The 23,565-nt window shown below is 39.0% G+C and overlaps 1 protein-coding gene across 1 annotated transcript in view; it reads right to left on the reverse strand.

Moving 5' to 3' along the window:
- Positions 1-23,565, reverse strand: part of ylpm1 (YLP motif containing 1) — a 158,709-nt gene that overhangs the window by 90,092 nt on the left and 45,052 nt on the right. The window contains exons 20-22 of the mRNA XM_084314157.1: positions 15,178-15,229; positions 11,879-12,000; positions 11,395-11,537 (exon numbers count right to left, since the gene is read on the reverse strand). Of these exons, the coding sequence (XP_084170283.1) occupies positions 11,395-11,537; positions 11,879-12,000; positions 15,178-15,229 (317 nt within the window). The remainder of the gene's footprint in view (positions 1-11,394; positions 11,538-11,878; positions 12,001-15,177; positions 15,230-23,565) is intronic.

Genomic DNA, 23,565 nt, shown 5'->3' on the forward strand with positions numbered 1-23,565 from the left:
TTTTACAAGTTCATTTTGTGATGGGCCTTTTTACATGTTCATTTTGCGATAGGCCTTTTTACAAGTTCATTTTGTGATAGGACAGGCCTTTTTAAAAGTTCATTTTGTGATGGGCCTTTTTACAAGTTCATTTAGCGATAGGTCTTTTTACAAGTTCATTCTGTGATGGGCCTTTTTACATGTTCATTTTGGGATAGGACAGGCCTTTTTACAAGTTCATTTTGTGATAGGACAGGCCTTTTTAAAAGTTCATTTTGTGATGGGCCTTTTTACATGTTCATTTTGCGATAGGCCTTTTTACATGTTCATTTAGCGATAGGCCTTTTTACAAGTTCATTCTGTGATAGGACAGTCCTTTTTACAAGTTCATTTTGTGATAGGCCTTTTTACCCGTTCATTTTGTGATAGGCCTTTTTACAAGTTGATTTTGCAACAGGCCTCTTTACAAGTTCATTTTGTGATAGGGCAGGCCTTTTTACAAGTTCATTTTGGGATAGGACAGTCCTTTTTACATGTTCATTTTGCGATGGGCCTTTTTACAAGTTCATTTTGCGATGGGCCTTTTTACAAGTTCATTTAGCGATAGGCCTTTTTACAAGTTCATTCTGTGATAGGACAGGCCTTTTTAAAAGTTCATTTTGTGATGGGCCTTTTTACATGTTCATTTTGCGATGGGCCTTTTTACAAGTTCATTTTGCGATGGGCCTTTTTACAAGTTCATTTAGCGATAGGCCTTTTTACAAGTTCATTCTGTGATAGGACAGTCCTTTTTACAAGTTCATTTTGTGATAGGCCTTTTTACCCGTTCATTTTGTGATAGGCCTTTTTACAAGTTGATTTTGCAACAGGCCTCTTTACAAGTTCATTTTGTGATAGGGCAGGCCTTTTTACAAGTTCATTTTGGGATAGGACAGTCCTTTTTACAAGTTCATTTTGTGATGGGCCTTTTTACATGTTCATTTTGCAACAGGCCTCTTTACAAGTTCATTTTGTGATAGGGCAGGCCTTTTTACAAGTTCATTTTGTGATGGGCCTTTTTACAAGTTCATTTTGGGATAGGACAGTCCTTTTTACAAGTTCATTTTGTGATGGGCCTTTTTACATGTTCATTTTGTGATGGGCCTTTTTACATGTTCATTTTGTGATGGGCCTTTTTACATGTTCATTTTGCGATGGGCCTTTTTACAAGTTCATTTTGCGATAGGCCTTTTTACAAGTTCATTTTGCGATGGGCCTTTTTACAAGTTCATTTTGTGATAGGACAGTCCTTTTTACAAGTTCATTTTGTGATGGGCCTTTTTACAAGTTCATTTTGTGATGGGCCTTTTTACATGTTCATTTTGTGATGGGCCTTTTTACATGTTCATTTTGCGATGGGCCTTTTTACAAGTTGATTTTGCGATGGGCCTTTTTACAAGTTCATTTTGTGATAGGGCAGGCCTTTTTAAAAGTTCATTTTGGGATAGGACAGTCCTTTTTACAAGTTAATTCTGTGATAGGACAGGTATTTTTACAATTTAATTTTGCGATAGGGCAGGCCTTTTTACAAGTTCATTCTGTGATAGGCCAGGCCTTTTTACAAGTTGATTTTGCAACAGGCCTCTTTACAAGTTCATTTTGAGATAGGGCAGGCCTTTTTACAAGTTCATTTTGGGATAGGACAGGCCTTTTTACAAGTTCATTTTGTGATGGGCCTTTTTACAAGTTCATTTTGGGATAGGACAGGCCTTTTTACAAGTTCATTTTGTGATGGGCCTTTTTACAAGTTCATTTTGCGATGGGCCTTTTTACAAGTTCATTTTGCGATGGGCCTTTTTACATGTTCATTTTGTGATAGGGCAGGCCTTTTTACAAGTTCATTCTGTGATAGGGCAGGCCTTTTTAAAAGTTCATTTTGGGATAGGACAGTCCTTTTTACAAGTTAATTCTGTGATAGGACAGGCCTTTTTACAATTTAATTTTGCGATAGGGCAGGCCTTTTTACAAGTTCATTTTGTGATAGGCCTTTTTACAAGTTCATTCTGTGATAGGCCTTTTTACAAGTTAATTTTGTGATACTTTTTACAAGTTGATTTTGCAACAGGCCTCTTTACAAGTTCATTTTGTGATAGGGTAGGCCTTTTTACAAGTTCATTTTGGGATAGGACAGGCCTTTTTACAAGTTAATTTTGTGATGGGCCTTTTTACAAGTTCATTTTGTGATAGGACAGGCCTTTTTACAAGTTCATTTTGTGATGGGCTTTTTTACAAGTTCATTTTGTGATGGGCCTTTTTACAAGTTCATTTTGTGATGGGCCTTTTTACATGTTCATTTTGTGATGGGCCTTTTTACAAGTTAATTTTGTGATGGGCCTTTTTACAAGTTCATTTTGTGATATTACAAGTTAATTTAGCAATAGGCCTTTTTACCAGTTCATTTTGTGATAGGCCTTTTTAAAAGTTAATTTTGTGATAGGACAGGCCTTTTTACAATTTAATTTTGCGATAGGGCAGGCCTTTGTACAAGTTCATTTTGCGATAGGCCTTTTTACAAGTTCATTTTGCGATAGGCCTTTTTACAAGTTAATTCTGTGTTAAGACAGTCCTTTTTACAAGTTCATTTTGTGATAGGCCTTTTTACAAGTTCATTTTGTGATGGGCCTTTTTACATGTTCATTTTGCGATAGGCCTTTTTACAAGTTAATTTAGCGATAGGCCAGGCCTTTTTACAAGTTAATTTAGTGATTTTTTTATTATCTTCTTCCTTTCTTTCCGTTTTTCTCCCATCCCAATGTTAGTCGTTATGTCAATTCCCAATCCCCTTCCTGGTCGTTGCGCACTCTACCCCCTACCGTCGGTCCGGGAGGGCGGAGACCATCACATGCTTCCTCCGACACATGTGTACCCAGCCCACCGCTTCTTCTCACCTGGCAGCGCAGACTCTCACTGGGAGAGTGTAACGTGTGGAAGGTCACACTACCTCTCTTAGATCCTCCCCTTGCTGTGCAGGCGTCCTGACCGAACTGTAGGAGTCGCTGTTTACAACAACCAGGACCCACCCTCGCCGGGTTTCCCACCCTCTAACACTGCCAATTGTGTTAGTATGGACGGTCGGCCAACCCGGAAGCACCACAGCTGGATTCGATCCCACTGTCTCTGTGGTGGTGGGCAGGCGTTTAGTCCGCTGCGCCACCCGGCCAGGACTTTTTACAAGCAAACTTTGAGATAGGCCAGGCCTGATAGGCCTTTTTACAAGTTAATTTTGTGATAGGCCTTTTTACAAGTTAATTTAGTGATAGGCCTTTTTACAAGTTCATTTTGTGATAGGCCAGGCCTTTTTACAAGTAAATTTTGTGATAGGACAGGCATTTTTACAAGTTCATTCATTACTGGCTGCCATACAGACCACCTAAGTGAGTATGTTCCGATGGTACCTGAACTGTTAATGTTATAGCTATGAAGCAATCTAGCTAATGTTAGCTATAACCTGGGTTTGCTAAACAAGTGATGATGGCTAATAATAAATCATGAAAATCCAGCTGTATACGATTGGCTGGTTGACAGTAAGACTGGAATTCAGGGTTTGGGATTTATCTATAGTGCTAGCTTTGAAGCTGCCCCCAAAATGATGTCACTTAATGGTATGTTGCTCATTTGATTGGGCTTGTTTATTTATTCATGAACATATGTTAATGCTCTAATGCTAGGTGCCAAATTTAGCAGATGGGGAATTAGGCAAAGGTTTTCTACATATTTAAAACAGTGCAATTCACAATTTTTGAGAGCAAGTACAAGTTCTATAATTGTTGTGTCCATGGCATTCTGGTTTGTGTTTCACAGCCCCGAGGTTGACTCATGAACCCCTCCATACAAAAAAGATATTTAAAAAAAAAAAAAAATCATGAAGACATAACAAAAACTACATTTGTGCATGTGTGTGATGTGCTAAATTTCAGTTAGAGTATACTGTACAAATGTTTAGTATTGAATGAATAAACAGGGTCTCCTCCAGCCAGGAAAGAAAATGGTGAGGCGGGAAGACATAATTGCATTGGTGAACGTTTTTACTACTCATAAAACTGTCTTATTAGCTCAGACAATTTGCCACATCCAGTTCTGGGTCGTATGAATACTTATTCTTAAGATGTGGGTCCCTTGGAAACGACTGGGCTATATGAACACTCCCTTGTACGTCACACCAGATCAAACATCCTGATTCTGAGTTGTTTGATAAAGATGGCCCCCAGGGTTGTTCCCAGTAGGATTAAGACAGAAGAGATGCTTGATCCCATGGGCCTGGAAGAACATTTAAAAAAAATGTATTTTAAATGTGTAGGTAGTGAGAATGGTTACGGTTAGGATAGGTTTATAAACAACGTTTAAGGTGGAAAATAATGATTACTTGTGGCTTTGCATCTTGGCCAAAAACTGACAATCCCCCAATAAAACACAAATGACCACTCAGCACAATTACCGCCACTAGATTGTTTTATCACTGTACCTCAGTGTTTCATCTAGTGGCAGTAATTAACTCCAGTCACTAGATTGTTTTATCACTGTACCTCAGTGTTTCATCTAGTGGCAGTAATTAACTCCCGTCACTGTAACGCCAACAGCTATTAATGTCAAAATAGTGACATTTTTAAGATACATATTTTTTCGTGTTGACAAGTCCTCTCACCCTTGAATCAATCAGATTCAAATAGTTTGTATAATCCGATTCCACATCTTAAAGAGCTTTTTTGCCCCCCAGTGTCAATGCATCATATCATTCTAATATTACAGTATAGGGACTTCATGAATTCCAGGGATGGAAAGACAACTGCAGTTTCACAAAGGGTAAATAGAGCAACGAAAAGGAGCAGGGTTGCACTTATTCGATCCAACATTTGTTTCCTGTAATGAAGGGACTTGGTCAGGTGTGGTTGGTCAATATAGATGACACTATGCTCCTTTGCCAGGTTTACACTTGTGACTTACCTTAATGAGACATGGGCGGTTCTGAATATCACAAATGTACTATATACCTCTGTATCCTTCTCACTCACACAAGGTAGAAAACTAACATGGGCTCAGGGGTTAGCTTCATAAAATGCCCATGAAATTAGAATTTGTACTTATTGTACAGTATGAAAGTCATAATTTGGATACATAATTCCCACCCGCCCCCAAAATCAGTGTCAACAAATTGCGGCGTTGCAAAAGAAGCCCCCTTATAGGAAGTACATTTCCTAATTTGACCCATTCCCTCCCTGTCACAGACACTTATCAGGTAGGTTTACAAGACTTTTCTCTCCCTTCCCTTTGTCCCACAGGTCCCTGGTAGATTTCTCAAAGTGGCTGAGATTACACTGAGAGAGTTCTACACTGCAATTTCCATGGGCAAAGACAGCGACCCATCATGGAAGAAGGCAATCTACAAGGTTATAAGTAAACTGGACAGTGATATACCGGCTGACTTCAAGAGTCCAGCTTTTACATAAGAGTCGTGTGAAGGCACATGAACGCTTCTCATCATAGTTTTTAAGGTACATCGTCTTAGAATTCCGTAAACATGTGCAATATGTTCTTCATGCATGGATAGATACTACTTTATTATGCCTTGATCGCATTCTAAATACAGACGTTTTATCTGAAAAGTAGATGTAGGAGGTTAATGAAAAACCATACCCCTGGACAGGACCTTAGTTCGTCCCAGGGCTTTTTTTTATGTTCCAAATGTACATGCCACGAGAAACGATAGTATAAAGGCAGTACGCTTAACTTTTCTTTTTTTGGTCAACGCAGACATCGGGAACCACGTTTTAAAACGTAACGGGACAGTGCAGTTGAGAAGAAAAAAAAACATGTATTTTTGCTATATCGATTAACATAGCAACAATACAGATTAATTTCATTCTTAATTTCCTCCAAAACATGTCAACAAGGTACACGGCGCAACAGAATACAGGTGTGTTTTATGGATTTAAAAACACACCTGTATGTTCTTCAATCTTCAGTAAACACACAACGCAAGAAATCCATACGACATGAGAAGACGTTTTTTAATATTCACAAGGCTTTTTTTTCTCTCTCTTACTGTCCATTCCATTATATAACATGACAAATATAAAAACATATTTATTTAGGTATGCAATTATGAATACTGTATACATCAATACAGTATAACGCTACATTAAATACACTGGTTAATTAATTAATTGCATATATCGGTGCGGCAACATGGCAAACACTGCTGCTGTGACGGTATTCGCTCTTTTCATACTTACCACCGAGATCCGTCCCGTTTAGGTGTCATGCCTGGCCGTCACATTGATACATCAAACAAGTAGTCTTCGGTGCTGCTCTTTAAACTGCATGGTTTTCCTGGCTGTGTCCATTATTACAGCAAACAGCTGTTGCTTCTTATTCTAAATAAAAATGTTTTTACGTTGCAAATACTTCAGCAATTGTAAGTATTGTGAGGTTTCAACACCAAACACTTAAACTGGGATAAAACCAAACAATATAAAGTACTATGTATTTTCATCCATTGTACTTCACATACTCTCAATATTGCAATCAAATTCCTTGTCAACTGCTGACTGAATTTGAATACAACTACATTGAGATATTAAGCACTCAAGCATGGCATTTCCGCAGTGCTGGTAGCTGACCAAACAAGTTGTGATGAAGTTGTATCAATTCAGTATCTGCATCGCATGAGAGCAATGTCACCAGCACTTTGTCACCAGTCACAAAGCATAGATGATACAAAGGATATGTCAATATAAACTACTAGAGCTGTTGGGTTACTGCATCTACAAAAACAAAGGAGCTTTCTCTTGGTCATATTGAGAAGCATTACAGAACTGATGTAATGCTTTTTGTTTTCCTCTTTCAGATATGTGTGCATCATTTTGATGTATTTCTGACCCATTACAGCTGTTTGACTAATTCAGTGGCAATCTTCAAATTCATCTCACAGACCATAAAGCAACCACTAACTTTGTAAAGATTACTGCAGTCTGTGTATAGATTGGAATCATTTCAGGTATATCTTTCTGACTGTACAATATAATAGTTTTGTTTCAGTTTAATTTCATTTCGTTTATATTTTCAATTGGCTTGTTACTAGCCTCTTTTTGGTAAACCTGTAAAAGTAAAAAAGCACAAACGTTGCATTGTATTTGCTTAACATAGATCATGTGGTTGGTGGTACATATGAATCATTCTTGCAATTCAACAATTGTGTACAATGCTACTATGATATCCATCCAATATGTATTCAAAATTATTAAACACAATGTCAATTTAAATATTTCACCTGAATGTTTCCATTGGATACTTAGTATTACGGTGAAGCCAGGGTTCTTGAACTTCTTCAGCCCAGAGACCCAAATGAGAATAGATTTTTCTGGTTGTGCGGACATGTTGCTGCTCTAGTCACATGGGGTGGTCCATATCGAGTCATGACATTTAAATGGGCTCACATTGTAACTGCCAGATTAGGTCCTTCCTGCTCAATCGGGACCCGGCTAGCTAGCACACTGTGCTAGTACATTTGTACTGTGCTTACAATGAGATATTATGTTTGCTAATCCAGATAGCAGAGCAAATATTACCAACTGCAAATTGTTAGCCAAATGAATAGCTAACTAGAACGCAAAAGCAGATTATTGAGGCATTAACTAACGAATGTTAGCTTGCTAGCATTAGCTAGCTAACGGCCGCCATATACGGAATCATACACATATCAGCAAAATGTCCCCATCAGGCAGTTAGGCTAATTGGGTAGTGACACCTCTTAAGATGTAGTTCCAAATCCAAGCAAGGTATGGTCAAAATACAGGAAACAAAAGCACTAAATGGTCAAGCAATAAAATAATACAATGCTCATTTAAATTATCATGCACATAAACTCCACATCTTTGCACATTAATTAGTTTCACATTATTATTAAGAGTTAATAAGTTTGAATAATGTCTTCCAGTGATGTAAACAGAAGACAGTTAATCTTTGTGTTGTGTTAATTACAGTGCGATGGAATGATGTAGTTGGGAATAAAACAGCAATCCTCTTTCTGGGTAAATGTGCCAAACTGTAGAGTTTTGGGATACTTAAGTTCTGGAAACATGTGTGTAATAAACAACCATTGTTCTTAGGTGGAGTGCCCCTTTAAGAATCCACTCCGCGACAGTGGCTCTCCAGTGGCGAGGACAAGGTTACAACAAGGCTATCCACACATATCCTAGAAGAGGGCAAGGTTACAACAAGGCTATCCACACATATCCTAGAAGAGGGCAAAGTTACAACAAGGCTATTCACACATATCCTAGAAGAGGGCAAGGTTACAACAAGGCTATCCACACATATCCTAGAAGAGGGCAAAGTTACAAGGCTATTCACACATATCCTAGAAGAGGGCAAGGTTACAACAAGGCTATCCACACATATCCTAGAAGAGGGCAAGGTTACAACAAGGCTATCCACACATATCCTAGAAGAGGGCAAAGTTACAACAAAGCTATCCACACATATCCTAGAAGAGGGCAAAGTTACAAGGCTAATCACTACCATCAATAGGATTTTGAGTGATCATCTGGGCCGGACGGTGGTGGAAATAATGTCGTCTCAGGTCCAGTTTCATAATATTGCATAAATGCTTGATTCTGATTATATGTTTATTATGAAGGCCTCAGCGTATGACTAACCCACCACTGTCATGTGTATCAAACTATTGGGTGAGCACTCTTGCTTTGTTGATGGGGGCAATGTTATGAATAAAAATATCTCTCATCAAGTAATACATTATACAGTGAAAAAAAAATCATTATCCTAGAAGTGATTTGATTATTTCTAGCCCTCACAGGGATCACAGAAGTTGTCAAGAGTGGAAAACACACCTCACATCACCAGTACAGTCGAGAGAACCCCTCACCATGGTCAGACTTTGGTAGCCTGTAGGGCTGACCTTCGAATTTTTTTTGGAATTCGAAGCTTCAGGGCCGAGATTCGATTTTAATTCGAACCTTCAAGATAAAAAAAATTAAAATAATTAATTTTTTTTTTATGTTGTGAGACTTGTACAGCACTTTGTTCAACTTTGTCAGTGCTGTAAAGTTTAAACCTTTTTAAATCTTAGACAAACAAAACACTTTGCTTTCATGAAATATTGTAAGCCATCATTTGAGGCTTTATAAAAGCAGCACAATGAACACAAACGCTGACGTCATTTTCAGCGTGAGTGTTTATTATTATTAATGCAAACTGCTCTGATCAATATATCACCCATACTACATAAAGCATTTATTGACGATCACGGAATTATAAACGACACCACCCCCCCCCGTTCATGATGAGTCATAACGTTTAGGATCGTATTCAGTTGGATTTTTTAATATAGCTTGTATCACGAATAAACTGCAATCGATAATCTATATTATGCATTTAGGCCTATAACTAGCGTTCTAGGAATTACTGCAGAAAACGATAAAAACATATTTATATTCTAGACGGTATTTTCGTATGAATCTATGAATGAAAAAGTATAATGTTCCTACATCCTGAACGAAAGATAATCGATGTTGAATGGGCCATAGTAATGTCAATTTAGCAATACAATTTAAAAAGTTATAGCCCTGCAAAGAAGGTAAACATCTCCATAGGCTTAGAGTGGTGGCAGAGAGTGGTATGAGAGGGGCACAATGCCCGGCGGTCAATGCGTTAGAGGCAGAGTTGATTTTGCACAACAACAAAAAAACATTTTCTTTTTCTTTTAAATAATCAAATTTTATTTTCATATTCGAATCCCATGCCCATCGAACGAAGCTTCGAAGTATTTAAGACAGCCATAGTAGCCTGTATTCTGACCATACCCCATAAGACAATGTGTGCAGCAACAGACAAGACATTGTGACACACAAATCTGGAAGAAATCTGAAAATGACACCAAGCTGTACAGTTGTACTGTATATGAGCAGGACATCATGAAAGACTTTTGTGAAATGTTTATTGTTCCTTGACTTAAGAAGTTACAGTGTTAACAGGAATACATAAGAGTGAGTACAATATAAAAAACAATAAGCAAAGCGAACATGATTACTAGATACTATAAGGAACGTCAAAACTATACACTACTATAACTTGAAACTTGAACTACTAAACAACAAAAAGGAAAGAAAAGCAGTTAATATCAATAACTCAAGATAAAGCTGTATTCTAAGAGCACTGAAATAAACAAATTCATTTCTTGAAGTAGCATTACGCGACTTCAAATCAATATAACTTCGATGTATCACCACAGTTGACAAAAGGTACAGCAGTTGCACAGTCGAGATACCTGTAGAAAGAAAGAAAGACATTTGAAAAAGTATGCTGCCAACAGATGAATCTAAGTGCTAGGTCTACCACATAGTGGCACACAATTCAGGTCTAGATTTGCTGTCAAAAACTCAGGAACTCAGGATTATTGTCTCACTGCATAGAAGAAATGCACTATATTAGAAATGTCTAGAGCCCTGATGAATCATTCATGAAAACGATTATTGATTCATACCGACAACCGTATGCCAGGCAATATTTGTTGCACAAAGGTTTGAAAATACATGTTATTGTCATCATGATAACAATTAGTTCTGTCCTCGACTAGAGAAATTCTTATGTCTACTTACAGATAATATCATAGTGATGACAGTTGTGCTTATTATTTTACAGGAATTGAGTCATTTAGCATGAAAGGTAAACATAAAATAATCACTAATTGGCTAGTCTTAGTTGACTAGAACCCTGATGACCAATTAGTCAATTGTTACGATTAACAATGCATGTTTCTTGAGTCTGTTCTTACAAGTGCAGCATTTGGAAAATATCTCAATGGTAAATACAAACTACTCAAAGTGTTCTCTTTCAAACTGATCTTCTTACTCTTCTACTTTTAACTAGAAATGTGCCGACAGCGGGTATTATCCCAGAATGACCTGAAATCTCAATCCACCCTTTGTGACCATGCCATTGAGAAGTAGTTAATGTTTTTAGTTTTATGAGAATAGATGAGGCCAGATGACTCAGGACTTCACAGGCCTCCTTGCTATGGCAAGGCAAACACATGTGTCAAGTTTGATGGAAAGTAATTTGAGATACACCAATTAGACAATGTAATGTTTGGCTTGATAGTGGTGCCAGAGGTAAGGTCATGGGGACATCAAAATCATGTAGCCTTCTCCCTCTAGGAGTTATAGGTTAGAATGAGTTATCGTGTTCACACGAAGGATCTGCCACTGTGGCGGTCGGGGGGGGATCGATAACACTGTCGTTCGGGGATATAATTACCCATCAGAAACTATCTAGAACACTCGCTACAACAACAAGAAAATCAGGATACATACCTTTCTAGAAAAGACAATGAAGGGGGGGGGTCGAGATGGATCTTCTTAAAAATACTTTGTGCGATTGAGAGCTCTTTGCGCTATCTGGCCGCTCTCGTCCGTGATCTTGTCCCAGTCCGTTTGACCCACCACAAAGCCGATCGCGCGCTTTCGTTCTGCGTCTTTCTGTTCTTCCAGATCAGCCCAGCGGACCTAGGACAAGAATAAGAACGAAGGGGTGTCGTGTCATGAGCAGGAAACTGGGCAAACATCGAAAAACACAATTTCATCTGAACTCCAGATGCTATCGTTCACACAAGATAGCGGTTTCATAAAGATGGTGTGGATACTGGATAGTAATGCAAAACTACAGTCTTCAGTTTCAGGGGTGAACTGAAACTAAACAAACGCCGCAATAATACTTATTCCATTCAGCATCTCAAGGACCTTTTTCCACATTTTCCCCTCGTTCCCACATGAATACATCTTCTCATGATAACTAAAAGAAACGGGATACTTTTCACTAAAGACCAAATCAATCAATGGCAATTTACCCGTTTCTTTCCCGGTTCCGACATGCGAGTGGCGTAGTCGTCGGGCAGCTGGAGGAAGTCGTCCAGGCCTCCCACATCTTCACGTTTCCGCTTGCCTCCGTGGCCCAGGCCGTCCAACTTGTCTGTGTGGAGGGAAGAACGCGCCCCAGGTCATCTCCCCAAGCCTCGTACCATCGAAACACAGTTTCCACCTCCACAATTGCCCATTTGAAAATTCCTAAATACCGTTTTTCATGGATCTTAATATTCCTGCTATGGATTTGAAGACGTGGAGTGTAATGTAGACCGATAGAGTGTTTCAGTAGAACTGCGTTGCTAGGGAACAGCTTGAAGCCACGTTTATTTCCTGTAGCAGTGTTTATGAATATCAATAGCTGACAGGAATTCAAATGCAGTCCGTTCTAGAGTATTTGTTTGTTTTTGTTGCCAAGTTGAAACAGTCTATATTGGAGGGGCAATGGAGTGGTCAACTAAGCCATATTATTCTATAACAGATGATTATTCTCCATAGTAAGTACCACAAGATGTTAAATGACAGTGCAACAATGTAAAGTGTTTATTTCTGTGTGTATTGGTACAGAACACTGAACACTTTGGGATTCTGAGACCTGGGAATCATTCTTCCCTTTTCCCCCAGAACCGCATAGGAAGGAACCAAGCCCAAATGACTGTTTTAGTACTCCTAGCAGTGATGACCTGTTCTGACACTGAAGGTGTATCAACATATAGCCAAAAGTAGCACTGTGGTGACAAGCTAATGAAGCTATATAATATGTTATTTGTGTGTTGTTATATTGTGGTGTATGGGAAGGTTTTTGGATGCAAAACATCAGCAGGCAAATAAAGTATTCTATATAACATATACACAGTCCGGTGATTCTAACAGTAAGTTCAGATACAACGCAAAGCTTAATTTAGAAGCGGTATGAATGCATACAAAGTCAATGGAAAGTCGCAAAAATAAGCAGCGTTGCCGTCTAGGCGGTACGAAGGGAAATTTGCCAGATGTGATGGAGCAAATATAGGCATGTTTTATCAATGAATATGAAAATAGACTGGTATTAACACTTTGAATGCCAGCCACGCTTTTTGTCGTTAGTTCATGCCGACCTTTGAGTGCCCGCCAACACTATATAGCGTTTGTTTGTCGTATATTTTTTTATTGGCGATTTGAATTCATATTTCATCAATCAAGCATCGGGTTAGTGTTGCAGACTCTCTGAGCTCAATTGGGAAGATAATGCCCCCTATCGTCTCTCTCTGTGTAACTGCACCCCATTACTTTACACTGATGCAGGGGGGGTGGCCAGCTTGCTCATTTTACTTTTCCGTCAAGCCAACTGAAGAATCCATTGTGCTCGCCGGCCCGGAAAACGCGTGGATTATGTATTTACAGTACCCAACACTGTAATCAATAAGCGTGATCGATATTTGGAATGGCGATCAGGAATTGGAATAATCTTTTTGGATAACATCTGATCTGAGGTAAGGAATTTATTTTACCAGTCTTAGGATAATCAGAGCTGTTTTCACAGAGATATAAGCGTTTGCCCTATGCGTGTGTGAGGCTGTGATCGCTGATGAGGAAATGAGAATAGATTTTTCAGCCCGCTTCTAGCGTGCATAAGTACACATATACTATCAATAATCTAGCGTTTATTTGAAAACGATTCATAAATAGGCCGAAAAATTTCAACGCGTTTGTGTATGCCAGAATATTCCAGTAAATGCCTTTTATCACGGAATCTTTATATTTTCCTTGAAAATGAGGGCTTTTCAAAATGCTATAAAACGGAAATGAAGCGATTAAAAAACGATCCGTTTCGACAATGTTGACTGCAAAGTCATTGATAAACGACGGGCAGATTAGACACATAGCCATAATTTAAAACAGAGATTATGCGTTCACAACGCTATCATTGAAGTGGGTGCTGGCATTTAACCACGCTTTACCATGTTAATGGCCGGCACTGAAAGTGTTAATGCTCTGAATTTTATAGATATTGAATAAGTTACATTTAGAAATTATCTTATGTAAATGTAACAATGCTACTGTTGAGACCAAACTCAGTAGTGTGTCTTACGCCAGTCTTGCTAGTTTTGAAATGGCAAACTAAAGGGAGACAATATTTATTTCTATGCTTTGCATTGTATCTGAACAGCAAACACAACCAGATCACTAATAATTAAAGGGACAATGCCAGTTGTCGTCAACCTAGACCCTATTGTTCATAGGGAGGTGACGTAGTCTGACGTCACTTTGGACCGCCCGCACGGTCCACCCGTTTAGGGGTTTATCATTGGGAAAATGGATCATCAGCTATTGTAATAATTATGCCTCATGAACATTGGCAAGCTTTCCATTTTTGCACAAAATTAGTTCCCTTCTATAACTAACGTTATTGTTTAAGCATTTTTGGTTGAAATAAAATTTGACGTAATTATTTTACGATTAATTGCAAATTGTTTCATGTTGAGCTATAGATTGTGGATGAATACACACAGAAAGGTACACCATGCAAATGTTCATGCTTTATTTGTTTTAAACAAGACGATTGCGATTCCAAGCAAGGTGGACCGGCCAGAAACAACAATGACGTAACCACTACACCACCTGCCTATATAATTCCGATAATTTGGCCTAATACCTATCGATTCCAACCGATATCAATTGGGTTATTATTGCACACATGTGTCTTGGACAAGTGTGTTGGAGGGGAACAGGAATCATATCTAAAGAGTAGCGCTCGTCTTAAGGTTAACCGTCTGTAGTGTGATAGTAAAGGGTTAACCGTCTGTAGTGTGATAGTAAAGGGTTAACCTTCTGTAGTGTGGTAGTGAAAGGGTTAACCCTTTGCCGTGTGGCAGTGAAAGGGTTAACCTTCCGTATTGTCGTAGTGAAAGGGTTAAACAGTTTGGTAGTGCGGCAGTGAACGGTTTAAAAGACAGCTTTCTTGAGCTATAAACCCTATATTATGAAGACTGTGTGATAGGACAACCATGCAACTCTTTACATGTCATGTAATGCCAGATGTTAAAGGGGGGGGGGGGTGATCTAGATTGAAAATAACTGGAATTATCCTTTAATGAACAATCATATGGTCCCCCAACTGTACAATGGTGTTCATAACAATTACTAGAACAACACGAAGTCTGGGACGTAAATCGAATCAATAAATGGAGAGGAAGAAGAACCTCTACAAAAGTTGTTGTGTCCGACTGAAACTATGGACTAAGAGCATCATTAATATTAAAGAAAAGGCCATTAAAAATGTGAAAAGAAAAATGAGAATACCTACCGAGCTTTGCCTCAGAAGTGTCCATCTCCCATTTGCTTTTTGGAATGTAACCCTATGTTAGAAAAGACACTGCAACAGTTACGCCTCTGAGTGACAAGAGGCTTGGGGTGAGGGGAGAAGGGGGAGAGAGAGAGAGAGCGGGGAGACTTGACAGGAGAGACAATGCTTTAGCATAAGTTAAAGAGAACACAAGAGTCAACAAGGACAAATCGCAAGAATGATACAACATGGATGCATTATTATGTAGTACACATATTTTCTTTACAGTGACGACTGGCATGCACATCTCTGATGTCATAGTAAGTGGAGGAGAAAGTGGTGTCTTCAGACGGCATACATCATCATGGAGAGAGATCAGAGATCTACCGTACGGATGAACAGAGAACAGAGACATAAAACACAAGGGCTGGACAACAGCTGTGCTCTGCCTTAAAGAATACATAGTCTATGCCTCAGTGGTTCCACTTTCAACACTTTACCCCTGTAAGGGAAATGTTATCCATGTCCATCTGTGTTAAATCTCTGTACAGCTTGACTAGTTAATACAATCAACTAGTATACAGCTTTAAGACACTAGGCGACAGTTAACAGTGTCTCTTTAACAACGACCAAGGTTAGGAGATGACATTTGGCCTATTTCTTCAGTTCTAGCATGAAGACATAACATAAGCCCTAGAACAGTCTTTGTTATTCCTTATCTCACTAGGGCATATTTTGTTGACCTTTTCTGTCATATCTGGTATCTTATGTACATCATATCGATTATGTATTTAATGCGTGTCTGACCAAGAGCTCATTGGCACTTTCTGGTCAGACGCTTTGTGTGTACACATGTTGTCTCTGATTATAAACTGATCACTTTTTCTATGGCTATGGCCGCAGAAATATAAAAACGATGTTCTATATTTTTATATGCAAATTGACTCAGTCTTAATTTCTACAGTTCACTGTCATGGCTCATTTGAATATTCCACAACACCCCCCCCTCACAATTGACCTTTCGGTGGGAAGAGCAAAGACATTTTCTGCTTTTGATTCAGCGGTTAATTCAATTGATTACACGTTCCATTTAGTTTCCATCAGTGTATGAAGGTATAGTGTAGATGGTAAAACATAATTGATAGCTTCCAGTTCTTCAATTACAGGGTTCGCACAGACATTGCACAATGAAATTCAAGGACTTAAGTACTTTTCCAAGTACTATTTTTCATTTTCAAGGATGTCACTCGAAGGATACAATTCACTTTTAAATTGTGTTTTTTTAAGCATCTTCTTGGCCTGCTTGTCAGCTAGAGCAAGCTAGAGTATCACATGCGAAGAAATGAGGAAAAGCAGTTGGGAGCGTGCGAGACAACGACTCGTCAGATTAAAAAAAGAAATCAATTTCTTGATTCAGAACCATTTGATCATGGATGAACAAAACATTCAATGCGAATGGTTGATTTGAATTTCAAGGACTTTTTAAGCACCTTGTTAAAAAATTGGCTGTTTAAGGAATTCCAGGCCTCTACTTATTTTTTTGTAAAAAAAATAAAGCACTTTAAGGACCTTGTGCGAACCCCGTCATTAGTATTCCATCAGATATCTTGGTCGGCAAACAGCAGGTGATAATAGGCAAACAGCAGGTGATCATCGTTAAATGACAACCGTGGCAAACCGACTGTAGCATTGTATCATATTGCAACTGTAGCCTTGCACCATATTGGTTGGCATAACAAGTAATGAGAGTACTATGAATAGATGGCAGAGATGACATTCTACAGTCTAGCTTTTGACTTGAGGGCGGAATGTCACTTCTGCAGTCTATATGCAACAGTGGACCAAATGCATAGTTTAAGTTTCCTGCATATTCTGCACTAGTATGTGAACTGAAGACCTGTCATTTGTTATTAAGTTCCATTTAAAATTCCTATTATATATATATATATATAATTCCTGACATTGTAATAAACTGATAAGTTAAGTGCAATATAAGCGCCAAAACATTAGGATCCTATTCCGTTCAATTATTGTTGGTAGTAGATGCTTTGCAAACAGTACCTACACAATATAATTCTTGTTTATATTAATGGTTGTTTGTTAGAGGTCACATGCAAGCCATTAAATTGTCTTCTATAAGCTCTAGTAATAGTGAGAATGAGAAAGCAATTCAGAGAAATGGTTTCATACCCCCATTGAACTGTAGTAGTACTGCCAACAAATGCTAAAAGGAGGTGACAGTTTCTCAGAAATCAAATAATCAGTGAGCAAAAAGGTTGATTTTCATTTCGGGGGCAAGGTTGTTGATCAAAAGCTAAAGAAAAAAAAAACATTTTATAAAGCCTATGATTATTAGTTTGGTATTTGGCATTTTAAAGAGTTAAGGTTGCTGGTTATCTTCACCTGCACTAACAGAGCCTGGATCTGAAATAAGCAATAATGGAATTGTAGAGTTGTGTGATTTGACGTGTTTGCCATAAAACATGCATTGATGTAGCCTGGGTCTGTTCAAACTGGCAATATCAGGCAATCGACCAGTAAAATATTGAGTGTGAAAGTCACAGCAAAAGTGTTGAGCCTTTCTGGAGGTTTGCACTCTTCAGTGCTTTTTGTAGTAGTTAGATTTTTTACTTAAGGCCGTCACCCTTATGAACCATTTGGCTTCTGGCATTCACCTGTACAAAGTGCTGTTATTTTAGACCATCTCTGGTCTCCGTTGTCACTTTCTTTTATTTGGAAATTAATATTAAACCAAATTAATCAAATGTAACCAAAACATTAAGTTCATTATTATCTTTTACATATGCCTCACAATTTCAAACAAATGTGGAGGATCCAGTCATCACGGCAGCTGTCCAACTACATGCCACCAACAGGTGGCAGCAAAGCTCAAAGAGACATTTTAAGTCTCGTCACAACACTATTAACAATTCTATTAAAAAGCAAACTCTTCAAATATATATTGTGCATACAGCTAAAATCTATAGTGAAACAGATCAATGTTCAACAATTTCAAGGCAAACTATTTGGCTAGCGAGCTAACAGCAAAACTACTGGTAGTCCAGACTCCAGAGCACTTGTCTACTGGTAAATAAGGACTCACCAATGTTAGCTTTTGAGACAGCAAGCATGCTATCTAGGAGATGATTATGGATAACTACAGAGAGAAAATGCCCCCACTGGTAGGGTTCATTCCTGTGGAAACCACCATTCACCCCCAACCCCATCAAGAAATAACAAATCATTTCTCATAAAAGATTAACTTAAGGAAATTTGTCAGAACAATCTTTTCTTAAAAACTACAGAACATATTTAAGGTAATTGCAATAAAACTACTGTAGAACACAAACAAAAAAAACATTGTATACAGGGCTGTACGCTAAGCTTTTTCACTAGGGGCACACTTGCCCCTAAATGAGAAATTTAGGGGCAAAAAATTTTTTTTAGGGGCACATTTTTAAATAACAATTTTACCATTATTTATATCGATTGTTTTTGATTAAAAAAAAAGAAAAAGAAAAAAATAATTGTATATATATTTTTTTTAAATAAAATATATATATTATATAATCATACTTGTAGTTGTATTATCTGCGAGACATCGCCACCACGCAACAAGTCTAAATGCTCGCTATATGCAACCAGCTCCACTGTCTGTGTGTACTCGAGTAGCCTCCAGCTACGGCCAGGATTCCCCGGAGCTGCAGCTGGACCCTATACTGTAGCCTCCAGCTACGGCCAGGATTCTCCGGCGCTGCAGCTGGACCCTATTGACTATATTCAGCGTGCCCTCAGCTCGAATACGCATCGACTCAGTGTTATAAGACATTGATATCAGGAGCTATCTGAACTATTTAGTTTAATGGGACGTTTCGTTTTGAACAGTAAACTAATGCGAGCTATCATGCACTACTAGACTTACTGGAGCATTTGTTGATAGCTATCAGTAGCTAGCCGGCTGGCAGGCTCGCCGAGGTCCCAGTGTCCCACTAGACTAGAGACTAGTGTTTACAACAGCCACGGGTGCGGGAGGGAGGAGGAGCAGCAGGCGCCGCAGCTCTCTCCGTGTGTCGGAGTTCAGTTCAGTTCGGCTCACTATAGGAGGTCGAACGCGTCGAAAATATGAAGCAATACTAACTTTACTTTTCTTCATAGCTAAATCAGACAGTCAGCCAGTCTATCAGAGTGAGTGCTCAGTCGATTGTTCCCGCTGATCATACCTGCTGAGTGCTCACTGCTCAGCTCGCGTGAGTGACGTCATCGCGTCAGTGAAATGCGAATGCAAGACTTGAAAGCACTACTCGCAAGCCCGCCCCCAGATAATATTTACCAATCGCAACGGCCAATTAAAGGGGCAATTCGCGACGATATCATCGCAGTGTACAGCCCTGGTATATAACAACGTGCATTTAACCACTCAAGCCCTAGCCATATTTTCTGAAAGTTCGCCCAAGTAAATGGAAGATTGCTCCACCTCTAGAAGGTTCTGCATGTTCTCGGTATCTAGAGACATCTATGGACCTCAGGGAATGTATTCCCAGTGTCAGAAATATTGTGTGTGTTACTATGCTTGAGTAAATTGTAATGAACCAAAGGAGATCAATTATTATAAAAAAATAAATCTCCATCTTTGATGGTGAATAACACCATGCTAACATTGACCGGACGTGAAAAACTGACACTGAGCTCATTTAGCACCTTCTTGAGATCAAGTGTACAAAAAATCTAAGCAAATTAATAAATAATGAATAACACTTAATCCTTTCACTGCCGCACTACCAAACGGTTAACCCTTTCACCGCGACAATACACAGAAGGTTTAACCCCTTCACTGCCGCACGACAGCCAGACCGTCGGTTGTGTGATAGTAAAGGGTTAACCTTCTGTCGTGTGGCAGTGAAAGGGTTAAAATCATTGGTAAATAAACGTAGTGCTGAGAATATACACTTTGACTGCTGTTTTTTGATAGGGTTAGGTCTTTACTCTTGGCTACATTTGAAAAAGGACTGTATTGATCATGACTGAAATTGATATATTTATGACGTGAAATTTATCTTGTACCGGTACCGGACCAATCGGGCTTAAAATGATTGTTTTCATATAGAAATATAATCACTCTGTTTAATTCAGTGTTAAACTACTCATTAGAAATCAACACAAGACATGGTCACCATTGTGATCCAGTTAGCCATATTGTAATTTGAATAGTATGATTATCATCTTCTACAAACATTATCAGCCATTGCTGTTGGGATGTGTAGAATCAACATTTCTAATTGGATTTGTTACTCTCAAACCCAGTCCATTGCACTTAAAACATAAAATGAATATTTGACATGTTAGGTACAACTGTGTGGGGAACAGTCCTATTACAAAGCAGATCTATTTACTAAATTGAGCAAGAGAAAGAAAATCACATTGACTGTACTTTGTACTTGTGCCCTGTAATTACATTGACTTGTAATTAACAATTCTTGATTAATGGGGTATTCTCATGCCCAAGGTTAACATACTGGTGTTGTCAACATAGGGTGACATTCACAAGTTTACTTGTGTTTATTCTGATATAGGCTGGGATGTTAATTAATGACCATTTGACCCTGTGAGTCTGCGTTCTGAATCAGAGTGTAGTGTTATTTATTTTATGTTGATTTCATGGTTGAGTATTGGGTGAGAGTTCTTTAAGCCACGTTGGACTTTTCCCCCCTCACCTACACAATCTGTACAACATTTAGCTGATAAAACAGTAACAGTGACTCTGGTTTGTAAACCCAGTAGGAGTATTTCACTCAAACTGTCACCTCGCTGAATGGAGGGCAGGAGAGAGAGAGAGAGAGAGAGAGAGGGGGAGAGAGCGAGGGAGAGAGAAACCTTTAACACAGTTGCTATAATCAAAGACAGCTGCTCCAATTACAACAAACTGTTACATTAACAAACACTACAAGGATGCTGCAGAGGACATGTTGCGGTTGACCTCTCAGTCCCTGCAGTCTTTTCTTGATCCTCCAATCACAACCGTTGCTTCCCTTTTGTCTGAGGAAAGCCAACAGTTGTGATTGCGTTTCTGGTTGTTTCCTTTGTGATGACCCTCCCACGTACTGTTTGCTTGCTCGCTCTGCTTGTGTCCTCGTCTCACAGGATTGGTGGGTGGAGCTGGCAGAGCAGAACTGGGGAGAATCATCAGGGCAATGTGTGTCCCAGGCCTTTATACAAGGAGGCTTCCTTTGGTCTTGGCTTCCTCTCTCCACATTGTTACTTTTGTTTGTTTAGAAGCTGCATTGGTTTTTTACACTTCCAACATTCATGCTGCACATACACTCTCATCCATGCACTGCTTACACACTTGATACTCATCCATATTGCCTGACATGTTTTGTTCTTTTGGTATTTTTCTTTAGTATATTTAAATAAATTCCTTTCGTTATTTCTTAAATTGTGCCCGTCTCCCTTTCTTGAGACAGCTTGCAACACCTTATAATCATGCAAGCCCTGCAAACATGGAAATACTGGTATTGCTGTGATTAAAGCACAATTTCCTTCATGCTTTAGAGACTAATCGCGATTTCGATATCAATAAAAAATAATGATCATGATTCTTTACATAATCAAGCAGCCCTATGTCATACTACTATACAGCTATGTCTATGTTTGAATGTTGCAGAATTCTCCCCGTTCTAGTCGTATTTGACCTCTCCAACAAGAGTCGATGAGGGAGGTCAAGGACAAGAGGTCACGTGACCTGTTCATACAACCTCATCACAGACTGTCCAGTGGAACGATATAATCCACAGCAAGGAGTTGACTTAACAATGCCTGACATTTCATTTATGAGACCCAGGTACTAGGGGTAGTGATGGGTACCTAATTCGGTACTTTTGGGGTACCGAACCGAAACACGTCGGTACTACCGAGTATCGAATCAAGTGAGAAACTTTTTTTTTTTTTTTTTTTTACTTTTTTCTTTTCATGTCAACGTTCACACGCACAATATATGCTTACCTAGGATTTGACTTGATTAAACAACAAAGCAGTCGGAGCAATGACAAGCCGAAAACTGTCGAAATTGTAGTTATTTGAAGTTTGGATTTTTTCTTTTTACGACTGAGGTAGGTAAATAAAATTTCTAGAGACTAAAGTACCGAAAAAAGGTACCGTTGGGTACCGGTATCGATTCACAGGTACCGGTATCGGTTCAAATGTGAAAGGTACCCATCCCTAACTAGGGGTGGAACGGTTCACAAAATTGATGGTTCGGTTCGTATCACGGTTTTGGGGTAACGGTTTTCGGTCCGGTTCGATATACCCTTTTTTTTTTTTGTAATGCAACACTCCAAAAATGTAAACATGCTTCTCATTTATATATAAAAAAAAAGTTTACAGCGGTGTGCCTTAAATAATGTTTGAAATAATGAACAGATTGAAAAATATAGGCTACATTTGTCAAAGTATTAACTTAGTGCAAACAAACAAAATAATTAAACCTTTCTATTTTTTGTGGCCACATTATAGACAAAGGCCATCAACACAAAGTATGCATATGCTCAACCAGCACTAGACGTTCCTTTCTTTAAAATAAACACAAAAACAACGTCAACAATGATTAAATTCCCTGATTGTCCATTATTAATGGAAAGAGTAGTTTTCCGCTTGAAATTAAAGTGCAGTATTTGAAATACAATGAAAGGAATATGGCTGGATTTCTTATCAAAAGGAAAAGTGTCACTGTTATTTAAAATAAATACCGTAATTTTCGGACTATAAGCCATGGCTTTCCCCCCCATTTTTCGACCCTGCGGCTTATATAACGGTGCGGCTAATCTATGGATTTTTACAGCTAACTGGGCGCGCTCCCTCAGCTCTGTGACCGTCAGATCAGACTCCTAAATCTGCTGCAGCAGTGCACGCCTTGCCCCTCCTCCTCCCCCTCACAGACCCACGTCAACAAACCATTACGGCATGAGTCTAGTCGTGTATGAGCAGCTCAGAGCTCCTCTTTCAACATAACTGAAGCATTAAACAAAATGACCCAGTGAACGAACTATTCACTTTAGTTTATTAATGCATGAGGCGTTGTCTAATGTTATATAGCTACTGATAGCTCCTGATATCAGTTTGGCATTCGATTTCGCAGGTGCTGGCTAACTGGCTATCGTTCTGTGAGCTGGCGGTAGTACCTAGCTGGTGCTGGCTAACTGGCTATCGTTCTGTGAGCTGGCGGTAGTACCTAGCTGGCGCTGGCTAACTGGCTATCGTTCTGTGAGCTGGCGGTAGTACCTAGCTGGTGCTGGCTAACTGGCTATCGTTCTGTGAGCTGGCGGTAGTACCTAGCTGGTGCTGGCTAACTGGCTATCGTTCTGTGAGCTGGCGGTAGTACCTAGCTGGTGCTGGCTAACTGGCTATCGTTCTGTG

This window comes from Notolepis coatsorum, assembly GCF_963971535.1.
Source record: "Notolepis coatsorum genome assembly, chromosome: 5".
NCBI classification, from domain to species: Eukaryota; Metazoa; Chordata; class Actinopteri; order Aulopiformes; family Paralepididae; genus Notolepis; species Notolepis coatsorum.